Source organism: Pseudonaja textilis, chromosome 10, assembly GCF_049901715.1.
Source record: "Pseudonaja textilis isolate UNSWEBS1 chromosome 10, rPseTex1.2, whole genome shotgun sequence".
NCBI lineage: Eukaryota > Metazoa > Chordata > Lepidosauria > Squamata > Elapidae > Pseudonaja > Pseudonaja textilis.
Window position 1 is genome coordinate 8,354,642 of NC_141999.1, and position 23,315 is coordinate 8,377,956.

The following is a 23,315-nucleotide window of genomic DNA, read 5'->3' on the forward strand; positions in this document are numbered from 1 at the left end:
AGATAATGGCCACAAACCGAAAACTTTAAAATTAAGCATTTTAAATATGAGGCAGCTGGCAAGAAAGTATAATTAGGAATATTTTGCTTTGCCTAACTATAGTCAGAAGTTAAATGCTCTTCCTTTCATTTCCTCCCTACCGTTCCTTCTTCAAGCTGGCAAGAATGTTGTGTCCTCTTTTTAATTACACTGTAATGAATTGTTAGGATGCTTGACGGATTAATAAATGCAATTGGCAAATACAACATCTTGTAAGAATTTAAATTGTTCTTTGCTGCAAGTCAAATTTGCCCCTTTGTGTGCTGGGGCCCTGGTGTGAGAGATCATTTGCAATAAATTCTGGCTGCCCGTTTCCCCAATGTTAAGTACATTCTTTTGTTTTAGTTCAACTATTGAGTTTTAGATGAATTTTAAAGACAGCCTCCCTTTCCTTTTCCTTTTCCCCTTCCTTCTTTCCTTCCTATTTTTGATCACTAGGTTAAAGATTATGGAGCATTCATTGACCAATGAATATTAATAACAAATTTGTAAATTTCACAGTACTCTTTTGCAATATTTAAGCACACTATAAGCATACTATATTCAAATACTTTTCATTAATTTTTTTTTCATCCTTACAATAGTCCTGTAAGACATGGTCAATATCTTCTTATTATGATTCATCACAGTTCAGACTGGATTTGGCATTTTTGTTGTCCTATTGAATCCTTCCCAAGGACAGATAGGTCCATCCCGAGGACCTGCAGTAAGCAGATATTGATGTTTAGGGTGTTAGAAATATCATCACAGAATGTAAGCTATTCAGTGTAAAGCTGCCTTTTACAATTGACTGATGGTGAATTTGTCAACGCCGATGGTGTTCAAGTGGAACTCCAGCTGTTTTGGGATTGCACCCAAGGCACCTATTACTATTGGTACTATCTTTGCTTCCTTTTGCCACAAATTTTCTGTTTCTATTTTGTTATCTTCTCCAAATCTTTCTTTCTCTTCTACCATATCCAAATACTGCCACGTCCACTATCCAGATTTTTTTGACTTTTTTATTGGCAGGTGCCTGCCTGTCTGTTGGAATTCCAAATCCCAGAGCACTTTAAGTTGTTCATTTTATATTACTTTCCCAGTTTTATTGTCATATTAGTCAGTTTAATGTAGTAGTTAAGGCACCAGGCTACAAACTAGGAGATTGTGAGTTCTAGTCCTACATTAGACATGAAAGTCAGCTGGGTGACTTTTAGTCAGTCACTCTCAGCCAAATTCAACTGAAAGGATTGTTGTTGTGGAGAAAATGGGAGGGAGAAATATTAGGTGTTAGGAGTCTGTGGTGGCGTAGTGATTAGTATGCAGTATTGCAGGCTGACTCTGCCCACTCTGCCAGGAATTCGATCCTGATTGGCTCAAAGTTGACTTAGCCTTCGTCCTTCCGAGGTTGGTAAAATGAGGACCCAGATTGTTGGGGGCAATAGGCTGATTCTGTCAAGCGCTTAGAGAGGCCTGTAAAGCATTGTGAAGTGGTATGTAAGTCTCAAGTGCTATTGCTATGTTAGCCACCTTGATTTGTCTATCAAAAGGTAAGATATAAATAAAATACATATTCTTAAGTGTTGTAATGAGGATAAAGGATGATACTGAAAGATTTTCCCAGGGCCAACTTACCGGTAATTGAATTGACATTTGATGCAAGATACATTTGATACAAGAACTTTCCAGTTCATTACAATTTGAGATTAGGAGATTAGGAAAGAAAAAATGCAAAGAAACATAAGCATAGAAACTATGCCCTTCTATTTAATATTTGCCTTTCTATTTTTGCCTTTCATTTTGATGCAGTCAAAATCTTATGAGCTTAACTTCTGGTGTAATAATTAGCACAACACTGAAAACTGCAGGAAAAATCTATAATGCTTATTTCTGTAGCAAAGAAGGAAAATGCCTGTTATTCAGAAATAGACTGCAGGATGGAGGAAGAGAAAAACATTCAGGTGCTTTCTAATTCAGTTAAACTAAGGGGGGGGGGGGGAAATCCCTTTCCTTTCTTTCAGTCAGGTGAAAACTGATCCCAGGGTAGTTCAGTGGGGATTCGGCAGTACAATGAAGTTCAGGATAAGAACACTAAACCTTTCCCTCCACTCCCAAATTCAGCATGTAGTTGGCTATCCTGGGAGCCTGGGTAGAAAACAAGATCTAACTGTCTTCCTGTTAGTGATAGGAATTCAGAGAGCTCCAAAATGAATGGATATGATTCTGTAATCATGACTTGTAGTGGTTGCACTGTGTTTATATTTTTTTTCCTGAAATCAACCTTGCAGTATATTTAACAGAATAACAGAGTTGGAAGGGACCTTGGAGGTCTTCTAGAATCTAGTCCAACCCCCTGCTCAGGAGGTCTTATATCATTTCAGACAAATGTCTCTCCAGTCTCTTTTTAAAAGCCTCCAGTGATGGAGTACCCACAACTTCTGAAAGCAAACCGTTCCACTGGTTTACTGTTCTCATCATCAGGAAATTTCTCCTTAGATCTGGATTCCTTCTTTCCTTGGTTAGTTTCCAACCATTACTTCTTGTCTTGCTTTCAGTTGCTTTGGAGAATCAATTCCCTCCCCCCTTTGTGGCAGCCCCTCAAATATTGAAAAGACTGCTATCATGTCGCTGCTCGTCCTACCTTTCACTAGACTAGACATACCCAATTACTGCAACCCTTCTTCATATGTTTTAGCCTCCAGTCCCCTAATCATCTTTGCTGCTTTTCCCTACACTCTTTCCAGAGTCTTATTTCCAGACTCCAGAAATTACTTATTTGAGTAATGCAACTTAGAGGGGGCACCTGGAAAAACAAATTGGAGGACTGGTGCAGTGAATGGCCACACAACCTCATAAGAGAGGTTGGATGTTTACTAGCTCGAACAGTGGAGATACTGCAGCATAAGCTGACAAAGGTAATAACTCTACATATTGTCTGAACAAGAATCAAATAAGGAACAATTAATGAAAGTTAGTGAAAGAGACAACCAGAAACAAATAATATAGTAAATATTCTGTACTGCTGGAACTTAGAACAGATCTGAGGCCTCAGAGAAGAAACTGGCTCTTTTGAGTTTTCAGGGAAAGAAAAATGGGCTTGGCTGAAGATGCTCCAGGATAATGTATCCCTGAAAGACAGAGGAGATGCAGCAGTATTCTATAAGAAGATAAGGAGAAGAGCTATGGAACAAACATGTCTGATAACTCATGCCAAAAGCATGGGTTAGGAATATAACAGAATAATTTCTAGATACATAAAATCCACTTATCAATTACCATTTCTAAGTAATAGATGTGATATCAGCGATACTGCCAGAGCAGATATATTATTATCACTGTAGATTTAGATGATCTATGAAGGATACTGAACCAGGGGGTTCAAGTTATTGTGCTTATTCAACTTTCTGGGCCATAGTAGAGAATTGAGAAACAACAGAAGAATGATGTAGGTAAAAGACTAAAATTATTCAAATGCTGTTAGTGGAAGATAATTAACTTCAGGGCTGTGATCTGAAGAATCTCTGATGTAGTGGAATCTCTAGCTAGAGTGGGGAGGTATGAAGAGGGTGTTGAGCTTAGAGTCCTTACATCGCAGAAAGCATCAGATTGAAGCCTTATCTGACTGTTCCCTAGAGAACGCAATCAGCCTGGTGAAATTCTGGTAAATGAACATTGCAAGAATACAGTAATAACTCTCGATCATCTCACATTCTGCTTCTGGTTCCTTGTGCCTGACACCTGATGGACTGCTGGCACAAAATGAGTTGCATTTCACAGGACTGATAAAAATATATCTGGCTTAATCAAGAGGGCGTTAAACTGAATTCTCTGGTGTTGTGAAAAAGAAAATAGTGATGTAAGGAACTTGGATAAAGCCTTGCACTCTATAGAGGAAAATGGATATGCTTTTTTAAAATATGACCTACTTAACTCAATGAAAACAAATCACTAATAACATTGGCTCACAAGCTTCACACCTTTGTTTTCTGTATGTTCAGAACACAAGAAGTAAGCAGGATGAGCTTGAACTCTTAAAGTAATTTCATAGCAATGAAAGCGCTTGTGGAACATAGCAGTTGGCGGATACAGCTGTTAAAGAGAACGAAAGCAATGGAAAGGGAGGTGAAATTGCACTGTGCATTAAAAATATCTGTGCTTCCCCAAAGAATCAATGAATGAACTTTCAAAAATGTATAAATTATTGTACATGTACTTTACTGTACAAATTACATGTGGTTGTTGTTATTGACTATTGCTTACACAACCAGGATGAACGATGCTTTCCAAACTAAATCTTTCAAGGAGTCATGAAGCAGTAGTATGGAGAATTTTGATTACCCAAGAAATGAGCAGTATATCAGCTGCTTCATGAAAATGACAAAATGCTAAAAGAGAAGAAAGAAAAAGTGGAACTGCTCAATTGCTCCTCTTGCTTGTTTTTCTAGAAGAGTTTACACAATTGTAAAAAAACAAGATTAAGGGCCAGAACCTTAGTTTGAGACTGACAGAAACCTTCTGTTTTCTTTGGGTTTAAATCTCCAGGGCCTAATTAACTAATTTATTAATTGAGAGGGAGTAAGAAACTTGCCAAACTTTTATGTACGTTATCCTTTGAATAATTCTGGAGAACAGTATCGGGATTAGGAAAAGACAAATATTATCTGTATCTTGAAAGGAAAATCCAAGAAACCATACACCAGGCATTAAAAACCAGAAGTCAGCTTGCATTGTCAAGACAAAATCTTATGCGGCTAACACCTATTTTTTTTGTTAGTTATTGTAATGCTATAGATGTAATACATTTAGATTTCAGTTTGACAAAGCATCTTATGACTTTCTGATTAGTAAGCTAATTAATTTGACATAATGTATCATGACAGTTAATTGGATACATGCCAGTTCAAAGTTCATAGTGCTTATTTTTTTCTTCTTCAATAGTCTTTTATATGGTAGTAACATCATTATAAAGCCTACATAGAATATTAAATAATAGTATGTAATACAGTACCAAGGATGACAGTTCACATTTCAGGTTCAGACTCCAAAAGATGCTTTGAGCATGCAGGAGCATAGATGTTTGTCAGGAAAATAAGTGGCTTGAGCTGATTATATACATGCCACATGATGCTGGGAAATGTTGAGGTCACTTTAATGTGTTCCAGGCAGTTAGGTATTTGTGGGTGAAGATGGGAAGCATATTTTACTTTTGTATCAGTTTATATTCAATTATGCACAGGGAAGAGTTTTTCTTCCATCTTTTCAGCTCAAAGGAGATACATCCCTTAATATCTCTTAAGAGTAGTGTTGCAAAAACTCTTGGTGTTATTTGTGATAAAATGGATAGCACAGGAGAAAAAAATTCCTCCCAATAGGTTAGGTTGGTGAAGTAGAAAACATCTCACCACTGTCATTTCATAGGGTTGGGAAAAATAAATCTATTCTCTTGAGAAATCAGGTATTCCTTTCCATCAAATTATTTACAGAGAAACAGAGTTAAATTTATTTATTAATGTCCATCTAATTTTCCATTCTTCTGTAGTTCAGAAATATGGGCCTTTTAAATTACATATTATTAATTACAATGTTGTATTATTATGATGCTGAATCATTATTTGATTACCAGATTACAGTAGTGCAGTCAAAATCCTATAAGCAGTTGAATATAGGCGAATTAGTTGTTAGTATTCCTGATCTGATTTTAATCATTGTCTAGAAGTCTCGCAAAAAAGCAACAATCCTGGGATGGCATGAAGATATGGAGCCTTCTGATGGAGCCGAGATCAGAATTTCAAAACAGCTCTGTTTAGTCAGAGTTCCCTAGATAACTTACATTTCTTTCTACTTATCATTTAACATCACATATCACAATGAAATGCCACCATTGATTCATATTGAAGAGTAGGAGGGTTATGTTTAGTTTTTATTCTTGGATTCCAATCCTCTTAATATCATGGTGCAGTGAGAAAAAGCAATGTTCTGTTAAATAGTTACCGCATGTAAAAAATGCATGTATGACCTCATCATTTTTTAATGTAATGAGGAAAGAGAAGCATATTTTTGTCACTATTACAAAATCTGAATTAATGAAGAGGTATTTTGTTTGTCACTAAATAGATGGAATTTATCACCTCACCTAAAAATGGCAGTGGCAACATTTGTTTATTTTTTTGCTCAGAAAGGAACTAATTATACTTCTAGTGATATATTGCTGTTACTGCACATTTCATTTGGGAACTAAATAAGCTTATATACCTCAGTAGATTTGCAATAATTAGTGTAATACATTTGACAATAATTTCATGCCTGACAGCAAGCACGAGGTATGTTGAGAGGCAGTATGTTGCAGCTTCAGAAATATAGCTACTGAGTAAACTTTCTGGAACATTTTTTTCTACTGGAAAAATTCAATTACTGTTAGGCAAGATTGATTTATTGATTTTTTATTTATTTGACTGATAAGGCTGCCCAACTTCATAACGCAGTATCAGATTTGGGGCAGCAGACTTGTTAGTGGGTATTGGTGTTCTGACCCCACAATAGTATGTTCAAGAATAGTTCCACCTTTCCTTTGTTATCTTTTAGCATTTTGCCGTTTTCATTGAGCAGCTGGTATACTGCTTCCTTTCTCGCCTTCTTATTTTAAACATAAACATTTGAATGTAAGAGAGCATATTTGGTATAGCAGTTAAATTGCTGGCTCAAAATGATGAGATGTGAGTTTTAGTTCTCCCTTAGGCATGAAACCAATTGGGTGACTGGGCCAGTCACTCTCTCTCAGCCCAACCGAACTCACAGGGTTGCTGTTGTGGGAAAAATAGGAGGCAGGTGAACCAGGCATGTCCTCCACCTTGAGTTGACTAAAAATACATTTAAAAGGGTGAGATAAAAAAAAAAATGATGGCAACAACAACAATTTTTCTGGATAAGAAAAGGGAAACTAATTGATTTATTACCTTTGGTGTTGCTGTACAGGTGAGAAAACCAACCACTGGTGATCATTTTGCCTTCGTTTTTACTGCTTCTTTAAAATGATTGTAATTTTATTTCTCTTTGCACAGATGGAAGCTGGAGCAGAAGTACTTGCCAGTCTGGAAAGCCTTTGGAAGAGGGAAATTTGAGGTCATCAGATAGTGTCCAACTCCAGCTGCTAGAAGGATTGCACTCTATCCACTCTTGCCAAGCTGCTTGTTGTCAAACCCCAGCCTGTGATGCATTTTGGCTCATGGGCACTATCTGCATCCAGGTGAACTGTAGCAAGTCTCACAAGTGTCAGGAGATCAGAACTGACATGGTGGACCCCATCATGGTCTTTGTAACAAAATCTGATCTTGATGTAGATTCCCAACCTGCCAAAGAGAGGCAAGTCCATCTTCCCAAATGGTTGAACTGGAGGGAGAGTCATCAGAGGAAACCAAGGATCCAGAGGTCCTTCAGAGAGCTGCCTGCTCACGCATTCCATTTCGGAAATGTCCGGGGAAATCCTCTAAAGCGAGACCTGGACTCCGGTATTGGAAGCTCTATAAACCATCCAGCTCCATCAGAAGCCTTGGATAGAGTACCTACTCAGAAGGATGTTACAGAACCACAATCTTCAAGACCGGAAGCAAACCTTTCAGGAAACCATACTAAAATAGAAAAAACCTTCCTGCCAAATAACGATTCAAAAGAACTGAAACCCCAAAGCCCATCTTCTTCCAACAGCGATAACATGAACAGTGAGCATGACCTTGGTGGGAGTGGCTCCTTGGGGGTAAGTGAATCCCTAGAATGGCACTAATGCCACTCAGTCCAATGGCAATGCAGAACTTCTATGACCTTGTTCTCTTGTTGTCTCTCTACTTTGACAGTTACCCAACTAGTTCACTTGGCTTTAGACAATCCATATTCTGTTGATCTATAGATGGATAGGGGATTGTTTGCTTTCAATAGCAGACTTTTAGAGTAGCATCTGTATTCCTTTAACCTGACAAAACTCGGTAAATCATACATATCTCTCTCTGAGCAAACCCTGAAGTAGGGAAGGCTGTGCTGGTTTGACCCAACACCTCTCTAAAGTTAAGGCTGACCCTAACCCAGACCCTTGGCTACACATTTACCAGGTTTATTTTCAACTCTAGGGTAAAGAGAAAGTGTGGATTAATTTGCAGCCATCAGAATGCTTTCCATACCCCTCTGCAGTTGCAAGGTTGAGAATAAAGCTTATTGCTTATCACCATGTCTCTTCACACAGCAAAAATAGCAAACAGAACTATTAAAAGCTATAAATATGTTTCCATTTGTTGGCATATTGCTTCAAATGTTGCAGATGTTACTGAAACATTGTATCAAAATATAGCTTTTTATTGTAAATTACGTGTGCAGTACTCTTCCATTGTATTGTTTAACCATTCTATAGTAAAGTTTTCACTAAAAGTTTCCTGAATTGGGAAATAAAATTACTTATTTGTCAGTTTGTATGGCCTCAATCACAGGATGACTCTAGGTGGCTTATATCATAGCATTAAAACATCAGATCAGTAACAGTCAGCAACAGACAAAATCAAAACAGTCCACAGTCCATTAAGGAGAATATTCAAAGATATTCCTAATTAAAAGCTCCCTTTGAGGAGCAGACATCTCCTTCCTACCCCAGGGCATGACAAAAAGCAAGGTTTTTGCAACTACAGAGAAGTCCAATAGGATCAGAATCATATGGAACAGGATATAGACCAGAGTCAAAGGACATTCTGGGAAATTTGGAAATGGCCCATTTTATATGGGAAACAGCTACATGGCTTTGCTTTGTCCTTGCTATCCTTCTGCTGTCCTTTGACCTAGGAGTTGTTCAGCTTTTCTGTCTTAGCAAAGCCTTAACAACAACATGTCCCTTAAATTATAAACATCTGGCCTCTCACAAGAGTTTGTTACTTTGGTATGACAGAAAGATAACACTATGTTCCCTGTGCTGAATCCTTCCTGACCTGAGCAGTAAATGCTCATTTCAGGGGAGTTCAACTGAAGTATACTGCATCCTCTTTTTAAAACCACATCCTGAGTTGTCATTTTTCTCTCTATATTCTGATAATGACATTTTGCTGCAATTCCAACCCATGTTCATAAGATACTCTGGCAAAAGCTCATTTAGGCCTTTTATAGGAAATTTCTATCACTTTCCAAGTTACCAAATGCTGGGCTTTGAAGGAATGTAAGATTTTCAGAAGCAAAAGTCTCTATAATGAAAATGTGGAAATCAGCCTTTCTTATCATTATGTAAGATTCAGTTGTGATCCCGACTTTTTAAGTGTCTCGCAAGGTTGCTGGTTTGCTTCTCAGGATAGCTTAAAAGTGCGGCCTTATAGCACAACATCGTGCCATTTTTATGTTCTAGGAAAAGTTCTCTCAATTCATTGCTCCAATGAGCCTGGAAAAAAGTGTCTTGTGCAGTTAATTAGATCTGTTGCCAGGAGAGAGCATTTTCAAACGTGATTGAAGGATTATAAAAACCTTTCTGTTCCTGCTTTTCCTCATTGTACTTTACATTGCTGCTATAGGGAAGCTGCTAGTCTGAAACTGAGCATCTTATAACTGTAGGAGTGGTGGGAAAAAATGTAATTCTAAAGAATGGGGGAGAAGAAAATAATATGTATATTTTTAAAACCAATGGTATACATATAATAGCAATGTTTTCCTGAGAGCAAGTTTGGTGGAGTGGAATCAGGCTAGAAACCTGATGAGTTCTGGTCCTTCCCTAGGCACAAAGTTAACTGGGTAAAACTTAAGCCAATCTCCCTCCCTCCCCCCCTCTCTCTTTCTTTCTCTCTCAACCCTAGGAAGAAGTCAATGGCAAACCACTTCTGAAATTTTGCCAATAAAATTACAAGGGCTTGTCAAGACATTAGCCAGGAGTCAACACTAACACAAAGGAACACACATAGGGACTATTTTGGCTACCAACATTGATTGATCAATTATTACAGTAATCTAAGAAAGAGCAAACCGTGAATTGAAAGAAATGAAGAAAATTTAAAATTATTATTTTGTTATCAGTGGAGAGATACTAAGGACTCCACAGATGCTAATCTTCATATAATAAGTTTAAGAAAAGAGGGATATATGTGCAGTTAATTATCATGGTGATGTTAAAACTTCTGCATGACCTTAGTAGAATGAATGTCCAAAGTGTTGCAGTTTGAGGTGGGAGGCAAAGGGGGTTACATTTTGGCTTATAGTGGAAAACTGAATTTTGAGAGATGCAAAAATAAAATTTCCTTGCAACAGAATCATTTGAGAAAGCAATTCTGCCATGTATTATAAAAGATAAATTTAGAGTGCAGATTCCGTAGATATCAACTTCCTGTTCCACACCGCTATGTTTAAAAATATTGTTCTTGCATCAGTTTAATTAACAAAAAAATTAAGTACCTAACAGGATTAATAAAATAAGTCCAAATGTCAGTTTGAACTTGACAGTAGAGACTGATTAAACAAGAGAAATGTGAAGCATAGCTTGCTGATCAAAATCAGTGCTGTTTCACTGCAGAAGGACTGCAGAAACAACCTATTAAAATTCTATGGTTGCTAAGATAGAAAAATAGTAGCTTTAGCTTTATTCCTAACATTTATTACAGCAGTCGCTTCTACTCTTCACTGACTAGTTTTTTGTGCTCCATGTTGTGGGGCAAGAAAAACGTGTCTATTTTATCCTATGTTTTCCTTTTCTATTTTCCAAAAGCCATATTTACACTGCATTTGTCTTTTTCTGGATACATTAGAATGTGCATTGAACCTCTGATAATATGACAAGTGACAGGGAACACTGTTCATCCAAAAAATATGCTTAAAAATTAAGAGGAAGGGAATTGAGTTTTACCAGTAATGAGATACTGCAATTTGAGAGCTAGAAAAATACAGTTCCTAGAAAATAAACCTTATAAAAAGTAATATGTCCATTTATTGTATGTTAACTCTGCCTGTTACCTGGTCAATACCATGGTACCCTGGTACTCAACTGCTTTAAAACTCATTGAATTTGGTACTCAATGCATTTTGACGCAAATTTTTTATCTCAGTACTCATTGTTTGGTATTCAATGCACAAGCTAGAACTTGTTGGTGTGGGCTGCCTTGTTAACTCACTACATTATTCCTTATGAGAAAAAAACGTTTAGTACTCATAATTTTTAATACTCATTGCACCTCCTGGAACTAATTAACAATGAGCATCGAGATACCACTGTATCTAAATCAAAGCTAGATAAAACAACCTTTTATTTTGATTCAGAATTTGCTTTGTTTCTTAAATTATACTGGTATAGCTTTCAACTCCAAAGCCATTTAGGAGCAACAGAAGGTTTTTATAACTTGATATACAGAAAAATGGCAAAAAGCAGTTCGAATATTTAATTCACCAAATAGACAATTTCTGTCACTAGCTCTGGATCTATATAGGTAGTTTGTTCTGTTGTATTGACATACCAGAGATTATCCAACCTGTCCTCCTGGTGCTATTTTCTCTCACTGCTTTGGTGACTGTGTTGGGAGAAGCAAGTGAAATTCTCACACAGTAACTGTTGGAATATATTTCAAAGACAAAGCACTATCAGCACCATTTTTGATGTCCAAAGTAGGAGATGCCCCAACTAGGAGAAGGTGCATCCTCTTTATAAAAAATAGAGAAAATCTTGCTGGATTTTTTTTTAATAGACTTGACTAAAAAATAAGATTGACTGGTTTTCTACTGAAACTATCTTATTAAATTTGACAAGATAGAAACCAAGCACCTATAAACCAAGGGTCGTGCTATGATTTCTGATTTCTCCAAGGGACTGATGGGTAGAACAGATGGGAGAAGTCAATAGCATCTTAAGAGAAGTTAGAAACCATTTTTGCTCCAGCTAATCAGGCAAATCTGTATTTAAGTTAGTGGTAAATATTATGACCACAGTTGAACCCAAAATTTCTGTTCTTAAGCAAGACATTTGTTAAGTGAATTTTGCCCCATTTTGCAACCTTTCTTCTCACAGTTGTTAAGTGAATCACTACAGTAGTTAGGTTAGTAACACAATTATTAAGTGACTCTAGCTTCCTTGTTGATTTTACTTGTCAGAAGTTTGCAAAAGGGTATCACATGACCTCGGCACACTGCAACTGTCATAAATATGAACCAGTTGCCAAACATCTGAATTTTGATCCCATGAATATTGGGATGCTGCAATGGTTTTTCAGTGCCATTGTAACTTTGAATGGTCACTAAATGAACTGTTATAAGTTGAGGACTACCTGTATTATAGATTGGAGTAATCATATCGGATTCTGGCAGTTCTAACGGCTAGCAGGTTTCCAGTGCTATTTTTTACTCTACAATCTGCAACTGATTGTCTGTTTTATGCTCAGTGTTTTGGTTTTAATTGGTAGTACCTTTATAGCAAATCTCCTTTTCTTGCTGTCTTAAGCTCTTTCATAAGAAACCGAGGGCCAGAATTTTATCTTCTGTCTTCCCAAATCACACATTTAATAATAAAAATAATTTATTTCTACTGCAATAACATATGCTGCATTTTTCCTTATAGACATGGTCCATATCATAGATGTTTCTTGGTACTTCAGTTTAAGAATTTGATTGATGCTATATAAAAAGGATCAAGAAAATATGCAATTATACAGATAAGCCCAGTTAAAACTGAAATGTCCGGTTCTTGCTGCTTCAGGCAAGCCGTTGGAATGCGGAAGGTCTATGAAGGAATTTCCTGATAAAAGAAAGGAAATTGTTTCCATCTGTTCCTTAGATTTGTTTACAACAGTCTGATCAGTTTCTGAGTAAAATAATATTATATATTACTAAAACAAACCCCTCACTCGCATTCTTGAACATGAAGACGGAAATCCTGCTTGCAAGAAAGATAAATGTTGAGTGAATAGAAAATAAAAAATTATTTGTCATGTTTTAGATAGCTAGCATAATCTCAATATTTCTTCTATCCCAACATCAATCATCATCATCCCAGTGATCCCCATCCTCTAAAATAATGTTTCTCAAACTTTTTTCTCCTATGTCCCCCATCAGGGCCTGGATACGATATGGAATATAACTGGTGCATTTTCTCAACATCAGCAATATAGTATTTGCAATCTGATACACTTAGTGTCCTTTAAGAATCCTAGGGCCTCAGTTGAGAACCAGTGTGCTCTACAGCAGTGGTTGCCAACCGGTGGGTCGCGGACCACTGGTGGTCCGTGAGAAAATATTGGTGGTCCACAGAAAAATATCATCCGCAGAACACCCTCCAAAGCAATTAATCCAGGCTGTGCAGGAACACAAGGCTGCGCCACTTATATGGCCCGCGGGAACCCTCCCCGCCCACTCACTCCTTACCTGGCAAACTTGCCTGCTAAGTTGCTTTTTTTCCTTTTTTTTTTCCTTTTCCAACCATCAACTGTTCTGCTGTGCCCGATGATTTAGATTAGCTAAAAAGCAGGAAATCATTGCATTTCTTGCTTTGTAGCTAATCTTTAGATCTTTGGTTCTGCAGAGCCGAACCTTCCTTAGGACTGAAGCTTCTATTCAGTGCAGATAGCCAATTGTAGATAGATAGATTTCTAAGTGAATCTGTAATTCTGTGAGCAACTCAATCTGTCCGCCTGCTTTGCCTGCTTTTGGGTAAAAGTTGCTCTTTTTTTATAAAAAAAATTCAATATTTACATACATAGCATGTCGTGAGTTAATTTTCTGAGTTTGCTTGCTAGCAGATTTTATGAGTTTGCTTGCAAGCAAATTTTATGTGACAGACTCAGGCAGCCAATTGCAGAATTATAGATCTCTAAGTTAATCTGTGATTCTGTGAGCCACTCAGTCTGCCTGCCTGCTTTGCCTGATTTTGGGTAAAAGTTGCTCTTTTTAAATAAAAAATTCAATATTTACATAAATATTTCTAATATTTACATACAAGCCATGCCCAGCCGGTCACATGACCAAGCCACACCCACAAATTAGGCCATGCCCACAGAACCAATTTTTAAGAAATTTGAATCCCACCCTTGCCTCTGTGTGTGTGTGTGTGTGTGTGTGTGTGTGTGTGAGAGAGAGAGAGAGAGAGAGAGAGAGAGAGAGAGAAGTGGGGAGGTTAGATCAGATTTCTCTCTTTCTCTCCCACCAATGTCAGCAAGTCAGTCAAAATTTATATTAGTGATCCCCAGGATTTAAAATTATGAGTTTGGTGGTCCCTGAGGTCCAAAAGGTTGGTGACCCCTGCTCTACAGCACCTCAATTTTACATAACTCACCTGTTGTGTAATAGTCAACAATCACTTGACCCAATTATATTTCATATGTTGCATCTATAATACTGTAATATATACCCAATTTGAATATTTGCTATTTAGGCTGGCTGGCAGGTATTCTAAATAGGATTTCTCATTTAGATCAGTGGTGATCTAAATGGTTTTATAACTCTGTCCTTGAAACGATACTGTATGTACTATATACCATATGCTTAAATAATAACTATTTCTAGTACAAAAATATCTATAATCCTTGCTATAGTCCAAAAAAATAAAAATCGAACTCTGTTACAATTCCTACATGTTATAGCTGTATTGAATGCTTCATTTAATTTAATACTAATGTTTTTAAAAATAACAAAACATTTATTAACTAAGCAATATTTAAGAATAATTTTACTGCCTAATGGCAGTATTTATCTATGTAATTCATGAATGGGGTATAATTTCTGGGGAACAGAACTGAGGAAATCCTCTAAAATAACATTTGAGAATTAAGTTACTTATTAAGAATTGAGAACTGTTATTTATTACAATGTGTAATTGATGTTTCTTCTCACAAACTCTGTCTCTCTCATATAAATTCTAGGCCCCTACAGGAGTTTCTACACCATATCCCTCTTCAGCAACCATCTTCCCCAGTCCTGTTGGGAACTCTGAGAAAACCAGACCATCCAACAATGTTTCCATCCAGGGCTTCTCTTTAGAAAAAACCATCCCAACTTCTAACAGTCTTCTGGGAGAGAATGTGGGGAAGGTGCCACAAGTTATCCCTGGTCCAACTGGCATTCCCATCAATGGTAGTGTTACTGCGGATCCTGCTATGGTACCTAGTACTCCTGCCCCAACACCAGGTAAGAGCAAACTTCCTTCTTTAAATGTTCTCAACCAGGTTCCAAATTCTGGATTCTCTTAACATTGGTATTGTCAACAATGCATGGAAGATAATTTTGATATGGCCTATATAGGCTAATAAATAAACGTAACTAACTAAACTAGCTTGGAAGATAATTTTTTTCCCAGTACTTTTATAAAAACAGCAAATTTTGTTAACTTCGTTCAAAAACAGATCTTTTGATTCTGTTATACCAGATCTGAAGACAAATTATTCAGATATTATATCAGGCCCGTGATTAAGGGGACGTACATTTTGATTATTTTCTCGTTTCAGTCTCTACTGACCCAGTATATTTTTAAAAATGTTGTGTCAACTATTATCCTCATTTTAGCCACCTAAAAAAACACTGAATTAAAAAAAAAGATTAACTCTTTCTTCACAAATTTATTCATTACTCAGGAATACGGATGTTGGCCTGATTTTGAACTTCTTAAAATCCAGGTGTATTCTTATTAATATGTCTTGCTCTTCTTTCTTTGCGAATGTTGGCTGTTATTTGCTTTTCTCATCTGGCTGTTGCAAGAGAGCTATTTAAAGAGACTTGTATTGCTTTCCTTAAATTGAAACAAGATTTGATTATCAGCTTCAGTGCTAACTCCATACCCAAACATTCAAAATACTACAGAGTCATGGTTCTGTGAGCTTTGACTACATACTTGGATTTTAAAATGCTTCTCAATTTTCAACTCAAACTAATTCTGACCCTTTGCACATTTATAGAAGTCTGAGATTCAGGCACTAGAGTAGAAAGTGATGAGAACCTGTGGGTAGTTTTGTGGGAGCATCCCAGAAGGATGATTGAGGTGCCAGTTTTTTGTTTTCTTTTTTGTGTGTTTTACTGTGTTTGTGATTTTATTGTTTGGAACTGCACTAGGTTGTTGTATAATATGAGCATCCATGCAAGTCTTTTAAATAAGTAAGTTCACATTGAATAAATCAAGATTCCTGCCTCTCCTTATCTGAGAAATAAAACTCATATTCTCCATTGAGTCGACGGGAGAATCCAGGTTGGGTAGTCTCTAACCTCGTTGCTCTACAGACCGAGTTGAATCCCCCCAGGTAACAGTCCCCAGTTCTTGACTCGGTCTCAACTCACTCAGACAACCATGTACAACCATGTAATGTACAGTTCCAGAATATTGTAGCATATTAATTGAGAAGCAGTTGTGGTTAATGGTTACTTGTCTATAATTACCTATTATTTTTATTAAGTATTTTATTTTTTAAATGTGGCAATCTTAGCAAGTTTAAGACAAGCAACCCAGTATCAAATTCTAATTTAATAGCCAGTCTCTGTAACAAGAAGCTATAGTTGTATAAAAGCAGAAAGATATTTTAGATCCCTTTTAGATCTCTTCATAAAATTTATGCCTAAAAAGAGGGAGGAGGGGGAATGTATATGCCCAAATGCTCCATGATTCTTAAATACATCGTAAACCATGTTTGTTAATCATTTGTTGCAGAAGTCTTTGTATATTAATCCTGCGTAGCATTTCAGAAGTCAAAGGAGAAGCATAGCACTGGTTAGCAGCTCTTTAAAGCAAATAACCTTTTCCCCTTTCTCTTGTGCAGCTGTAAAGGGAAGATAACTAGTCCCAGGGAAAGATGCAGTTGCTTTAAGAAGTTGCCAGTAGGTGCTACATGGGCATCTGTGCACTCTGAAACACCTGTTTTCCCTTTGAATCCAACCTATTGTACATAATGAAAAATATAAAATGTGAATTGTCCCCAGTTCTGCTGTGTTTGAATGTTAATTTACCTCCACAGTTATTAAGAAATTGGCAGTTTCTGCTGGAGACAGTGTCCAGGTGACTCTGCCAAAGAATGAAGTGGAACTAAATGCATATGTCCTACCTCCACCACCTAAAGGTAGGAACTGAACAATCCTATTCAGAATTTGGTAGCTCTTGCAAGTTTGTTTGGTAAATGCATGTACGTTCAAGATGGAAGATGAAGCTAGGAAGCCTGGCCAAATCAATTTGGGCAGTCAAGACTTATCTATTCCAGAACAGATATGGAATGGATGTCCTCAGAATTGAAAACATATGTACAAGAGATAGAAATAAAACCTAATGTATGGGCAGATCACAATCTGATAAAAGTGATATGGAAAGGACAAAAAGGAAAGTTGAGATGGATGTTGAATCAAACAATATTGCAAGATAAAGAATTCATGCAAAATATGGAAAAAAGAATTGGACTTTTTTTCCAAAGAGAACAGGAAAGGAGAAATTTCATTGCAAACTCTATGGATACTATTGAAGCATATATTCGGGGAATAGATATAACTTACATGGGGAAGAAAAATAAGAATAAACAAAATAAGAAAATGCTAGAGGAAAGGCCTTCCCATAATTTCTAATCTTCTTCCACTAGGAAGTAGCTATTCCTATGATTGGAGATTAATTACACACCCAAAGGATTATAGTGGAGAGATGGAAGGACAGCATTCACAAATTCTCAAGTTGTCCAAGGTGAGTCTGCCTGGAAAGAACTACGGGTTGGAAGTGTCATTGTACAATGTTCAGATGGTTAACACATAAAAACATTGCTGTCCAAGTGTTTATCTGTTCATTGTAGGTACCCCGCCTCATTGTCCCAACTGCAAAAGGTTAAATGAATGAAACAAGAATGCAAGAGCAATAGATTTAAAGATCACGAGAATGTAAAAATCTCAGAATGAGGATGCAGTCTAGTTTAACATGCATTACTTTTTTAGTGTATATGAGGAACATTTTTAAACATCAACATGTTCCTTGGGAGCAGCATATAAAGCAGTTTAAAGCTTTTCGGTATTTTCATCCCATTTTATCTGAACCTTTTTTTGGCTCCTAAAAGTTCCCTGAGCACGTGGCAACATCTTTTGGTGACTACAGCTCATGAGGGAAGAGTTGTTGGAAGAGAGGGGAATAGTGTTGTAACAAGGCCTGCCCCAGTCATGCTGCCAATAGTCCTTGTGATTGATTTTCTTGTTAACATCCCATCATAGCCTTGCCCTTTTCTTAACAATCTCTGCTCGTTTTGTTTGGCAGCTCACTGTTGGCCTATATGAATTCAATGTGATAGTAGACGGTGATAACGCACATGGAGAAGGGATGGTGAATGTGACGGTTAAACCAGGTATGCTCAATAATTGCATCAAACTGCTTCTGTTCTGCATTGTCTTCCCAGGTCTTATTCTTATCGTTTCCTGTCTTTGTAAACATTTGAAAAGCAAGCTAAGTGGCCCAAATTATAGCTGACCTGAATATTTTCTAGGCAAAACGTTTGACTCAGTTTTGAGAGAGGAAAAGGAATGTGTCATTATCACATTCTTTTCACCTCTTTTCCCTTTCTGTATTTTGTGTGAGCAGCAGCAGTGTTTCTGTTGGTGGTGGTTATATAATTTTTTTTGGCAATCTCTCATGATGTGAGATCATACCTAGGGACCAATTTGAGCATGAATAATAAATATAAACCACTTTCTGCCCCTCTGAAAACACTATAGGCTTGTCTTGAACTGCAGTTGCTCTCCCAGGTTTATCCAATGATGTAATTCTTTGAAAAGAGACAGGTTAAATTTTGACAACCCACCACTTTCAGAACACAAAACTCACATTATACTGGATTTAGTGCCCTTTGAGGCAAAACACAGACCTCTGAAAACTTATTATGACCAGCATCTAACCATCCTGTGTCCTGATTCTCTTATGAATTCTTCTTATTCCCTTCCTTTGCATGTACTCAAGAGAATCTCTCTCATGGGTTTTGTTCCAACTGTCTGATGTAGTGGGCTTGATGCATAAAGCTTATATGAAAATAAGTTAGCTAGGATGCAGCAGACTGTTTTTTATACCAGCAGTCTAATAAGATTGCCAGCTTTTGGAAGTGTTTACTGTTTACCACTAATTATTTTAAGTTAGGCAATACAGCATTGAATAAATAGTGTTGCCTTGGTTATGAACTGCAAAAGCTCTGTAGAGCTTTTTTTCTGTCTTGTTGTTTTAAATGCTCCCTATTATCCATCAGAATACTTGCATGGCATTACTTGCAAAAGACAATTCTTAGTATAAGAATCATCTTATACAGAGTGGATATCTGTAATGAATTGCAGTGGGCAGTCGACATTGCTAATCCAAAATTTAGGACTACTGTGTTCAAATTATCCATCTCCCTATTTTATACTTAGAAAGTAATTTAACATCTGAATACTACAAATATGAATATGAGAACACGCTAAATATATGCAGCAAATTGAGGACACTCTTGCTTCCCTGTCCATTCTTTGAAAAATGTTAGAAGCTTCATCCACAGGCTATAGAGAACTAATTCTTACGGTTATAATACTACCCTAACTTAATGGCGGGACCGTTTGCCTTACCACAAAAATCTAACAACAGTGGGAAAAAAGGCTGTGACTTCAGCTAGTTGTAGAGAAGTGGGTTCACAATTTGCAAACAAGAGGATTTAATAAGTAATAATCCTTACAATGATTGTAAATAGAAGGATTTTGAAGCTGAAAAGTTGCTGTGATTTTACATTTTACAAACATTTCTAGATAAATTCAGACTTTTTAATAGATTCTTTGATTAATCCTTATTAAGCTTTAAAGATAGAATAGCATATTGAACACTGAACAGGAAATGGGAGCTCCAGAGGGTTCATCTTAAGATTGTGTAGCAAGCACAATCCAGAGGCAACATTGGGTTTTTGTCATTCTTATTTCTACCACTATGCAGCAATTGAATGAAGTGGATTTCTGAAGGAGATGGCATGTGCCATAAGTATCTTCTAATATGTTCCTAGGGAAATTGTCATATTTATCTTGTCACTGCAGAGCCTCGAGTAAATCAGCCACCTGTGGCCATTGTGTCACCCCCATTCCTGGAGATTTCTCTTCCAACCACCTCAACAGTCATTGATGGCAGCCGTAAGTACTCAACTGTCAGACACAGGCAACCAGAGACCCTTGTGGAGATCTACTTACTTTATTGTCTACTAACAGTGTTATAGGAATCTCTCCAGACTGCTTACCTTCCCCTGGGAACAACAAGATAAGACTTAATGGGTCTTGGGAGAGGTCAATCGTATGCCACTTGCGGCTGTGCAATGACTCCAAGCTAGGCCCTTGCTTGACCCCTCCTTGCAGGCTGAAAGTTTCCCAACATCAACACAACCTTTGCAGTCTGCTCCTGAAATCATCAGAAAAGCTAGGGAAGGCAAGAATAATTAATTAAGAAAAAAAGAACACAAGAGATATCTGTTGGAGCACTTCAAGTGTTACTCACTTGTGGGTTTCCTCATACTTCCTATCTACAAGCCATAACTGCCAAATGCATAACTTAATGTTTGAAAGATTCAAGGCTTTATGCTACTTACACACACACACACACACACAATTAAACACTGTTTTTCAGTTTCCCAGTTCTGGTCCTAAACTTCATGCTGCCATATTTTCAGGAAGAGATTTCTACATCTGTTCAAAAATAAGCTCTTTACTTTTCCTTTTCAATAACAAAGAAAGCCATCATAAAAGATTTCTGTATTCAAATGGTTGCAAATGATGAGGATATAAAAGATCATCAACTTGTATGTTATCTCTTTCAACTAAATGGGTTTTAATTCCTCAAAGTATTTTAGGCCAGCCTCCTATACTCTTTTGCCTCCCCTAAGCACAAGTAGTTCTCAATTGACCAACATTTGTTTAGCAATTATTCAAAGTTACAATAGTATTGAAAAAGCGACTTACGCTTTTTTCCCGCACTTACAATTGTTGCAGCATCCCCATGATCACATGATCAAAATCTAGGCGCTTGGCACCTGCCATGCATTTACTGCATTGGTTGCAGTATCCCAGGTCCCCATTTGTGACCTTCCCAGCTGGCTTCTGACAAGCAAATTCAATGGAAATTCTGGTCCCAAATGTGGTCATATTGGGAGTGTTATCTCCTAGCCTTTTCAACCAGCTCAAAAGAATTCTTGTCTCAGAGATACTTTTTTTTTCTTTTTTAAAAGACAACTGGACTGGTTTTTTACTTGAGGAGGAAGAAGAAAACATTGGGGGAGGGGGTGTTATCCATCTATGTTAGAATTGAACACCCCTCCTTCAACAGAGGGGGAGGAATGAGACAGCATCTTTCTCCAGTCCACAATGCAGCCCTGGCAGCTGTTCCAAGAAGATTCCAGAACCAATTGCACCCTAATTCAGGTGAACCTGAGAGCACAGATTAAACCCTCCAAGTGGCCTCACACAGCTCTCAGAGAGAGTGCTAACAACCAGGTGACTAAAGGGAAATACACACCTTCCAAACCCCCTCCACCATTCTATTAGAACCTGCCCTTCCATCCCCCCGTCATCTGAACTGATGAAGCTTCTTGGATAAGAAGTGAAATGTTTTCTTTTTCCTCCTCATGGGGAAAACAGTCCAGTTGCCTTTTGGAAAAAGAAAAAAAAAAGCACCTTTTGAGACCACCATGACTTGGATGATTGAGAATCCCCACAGACAATTCTGGAGTTTGCTTCTTCTTCAGCACTTCAGTTTGGGGAAGACTGTTTTACAAAGACATTTGGCTAGAATTATGTCTGGGCCATCCAGGATCTCATCTTCAATTTTTGCTTGCCCTGCTCATGACATTCGGGAGATTGAAACTGGAATTGAATATTTCTATAACACAGCTTCTCCTCGTGGGAGATTTTCATCCTCTGAATATCTAATGGTTGCTAAAGCATTGTTCTTGGAAATCGTAATTAAATATTGTGAAAGGGTCTATAACTTACACATCAGCCTTGGACTAGTTTTTAAGTAAATTGGACTATTGTGTTGCATGTTTATGGAGAAAGTGGCTTGTAAAATAAGACACACATTATCTGTGTTTATTGGACCAGAAAGTACTGATGATGACAAAATAGTGAGCTATCACTGGGAAGAGCTAAAGGGGCCTCTTCGAGAAGAGAAGGTATCTGCTGATACAGATATTCTGGAACTGACCAACCTGGTACCAGGAAATTACACATTCCGGTAAGTCAAGGGATCCTATCTCTGATGGTGAGTCCAAAATACAGTGTTACTTTAGATTACATAATAAGCTTAGCAACTACATCAGAAACGCTGTTTTCCCCAGAATCTTATTTTATTTTTGTTAGCCTGTGTAGGTGGTCTGCTTATATAAGCATATACACCTCAGTTCACAACATAATCTGGCAAAGCTGCTACTAGCATCATTCTGGATCCAGGAGGCTGCTGCTGCATTCATAAAACAGTTGGGTCCCACATTATGTCGTTTTTAGCAAGTTATGAACATTAGTGAAAGAATATCCAATGGTTCATCATCCCTAATTATTTCTTTCTAAATTTCCCCCTCCCCCTCCTTTTACCTGGCCTGCATCTTTTTTTTAAAATAGTGTTTACATACCAGTTTGTTTAACTGAAGTTTCAGGTGGATATTCTTCACAGGGTTATCAAGACACAGCAAATGAGTAATAAAACAATGAGGATATCTTTAAATTAACATCTTTTGTAAAAGCGTCAAGAGGTATTCTGCAGCAGTTCTCTGTTGTTTGGGATATTTGTCGTGCTAGGTTTATCTGTTTTTATGGATGGGGGATTGCACACCACTCAGAGTCTGTTGGATTTGGGCTGCTATAATAAATTTAAATAAACAAGGCATCAGGAAGAGCATCCAGCCAGTAAACCCTCAGCTCCATCCAGTTGTTCAGCCTCTACCCCAATACAAGGGATTACAGGGTCTTAAATAGAAAAAATAAATAAATATGATTATTCAATTTTCTTTGTCTAGCTGGCTTCAATTTAATAGCTAAAGGATAAGGGTTACTCATTGGTAGAGTGCTATTTGTTTTGTAAAAGAAATATTTTAAGCCTTTAAAGGCTTTTCTTCTTCTTTTGATCTGTGGTAGGATGATATGCTTCAGATGTTCTCTTCTCAAAAGCTGTTTCCTGGGTTGCTTTGCCAATGATTTGAAATAATGAACTGTTTGCGTGGCTCTGTTTCAGACCCCTCCATAAGTGAACAGACAAATTATCAAATAGCAAATAACCTATAAAATGCGATGGCTTAGATTTCATCTGTGCGTTTGAACCAGCAGTGCATCTTGGATCATGTGCTAACCTTAATTGCCAAGTTGTTTCTTTATGCTTCTTTTTTTCA

The 23,315-nt window shown here is 37.3% G+C and overlaps 1 protein-coding gene across 1 annotated transcript in view; it reads left to right on the plus strand.

Moving 5' to 3' along the window:
- The window catches only part of KIAA0319L (KIAA0319 like), a 53,721-nt gene that overhangs the window by 12,801 nt on the left and 17,605 nt on the right, over window positions 1-23,315 (plus strand). Inside the window, exons 3-9 of the mRNA XM_026702644.2 lie at window positions 7,077-7,768; window positions 14,862-15,126; window positions 16,938-17,039; window positions 17,547-17,644; window positions 18,203-18,290; window positions 19,987-20,079; window positions 22,036-22,168. Of these exons, the coding sequence (XP_026558429.1) occupies window positions 7,077-7,768; window positions 14,862-15,126; window positions 16,938-17,039; window positions 17,547-17,644; window positions 18,203-18,290; window positions 19,987-20,079; window positions 22,036-22,168 (1,471 nt within the window). The remainder of the gene's footprint in view (window positions 1-7,076; window positions 7,769-14,861; window positions 15,127-16,937; window positions 17,040-17,546; window positions 17,645-18,202; window positions 18,291-19,986; window positions 20,080-22,035; window positions 22,169-23,315) is intronic.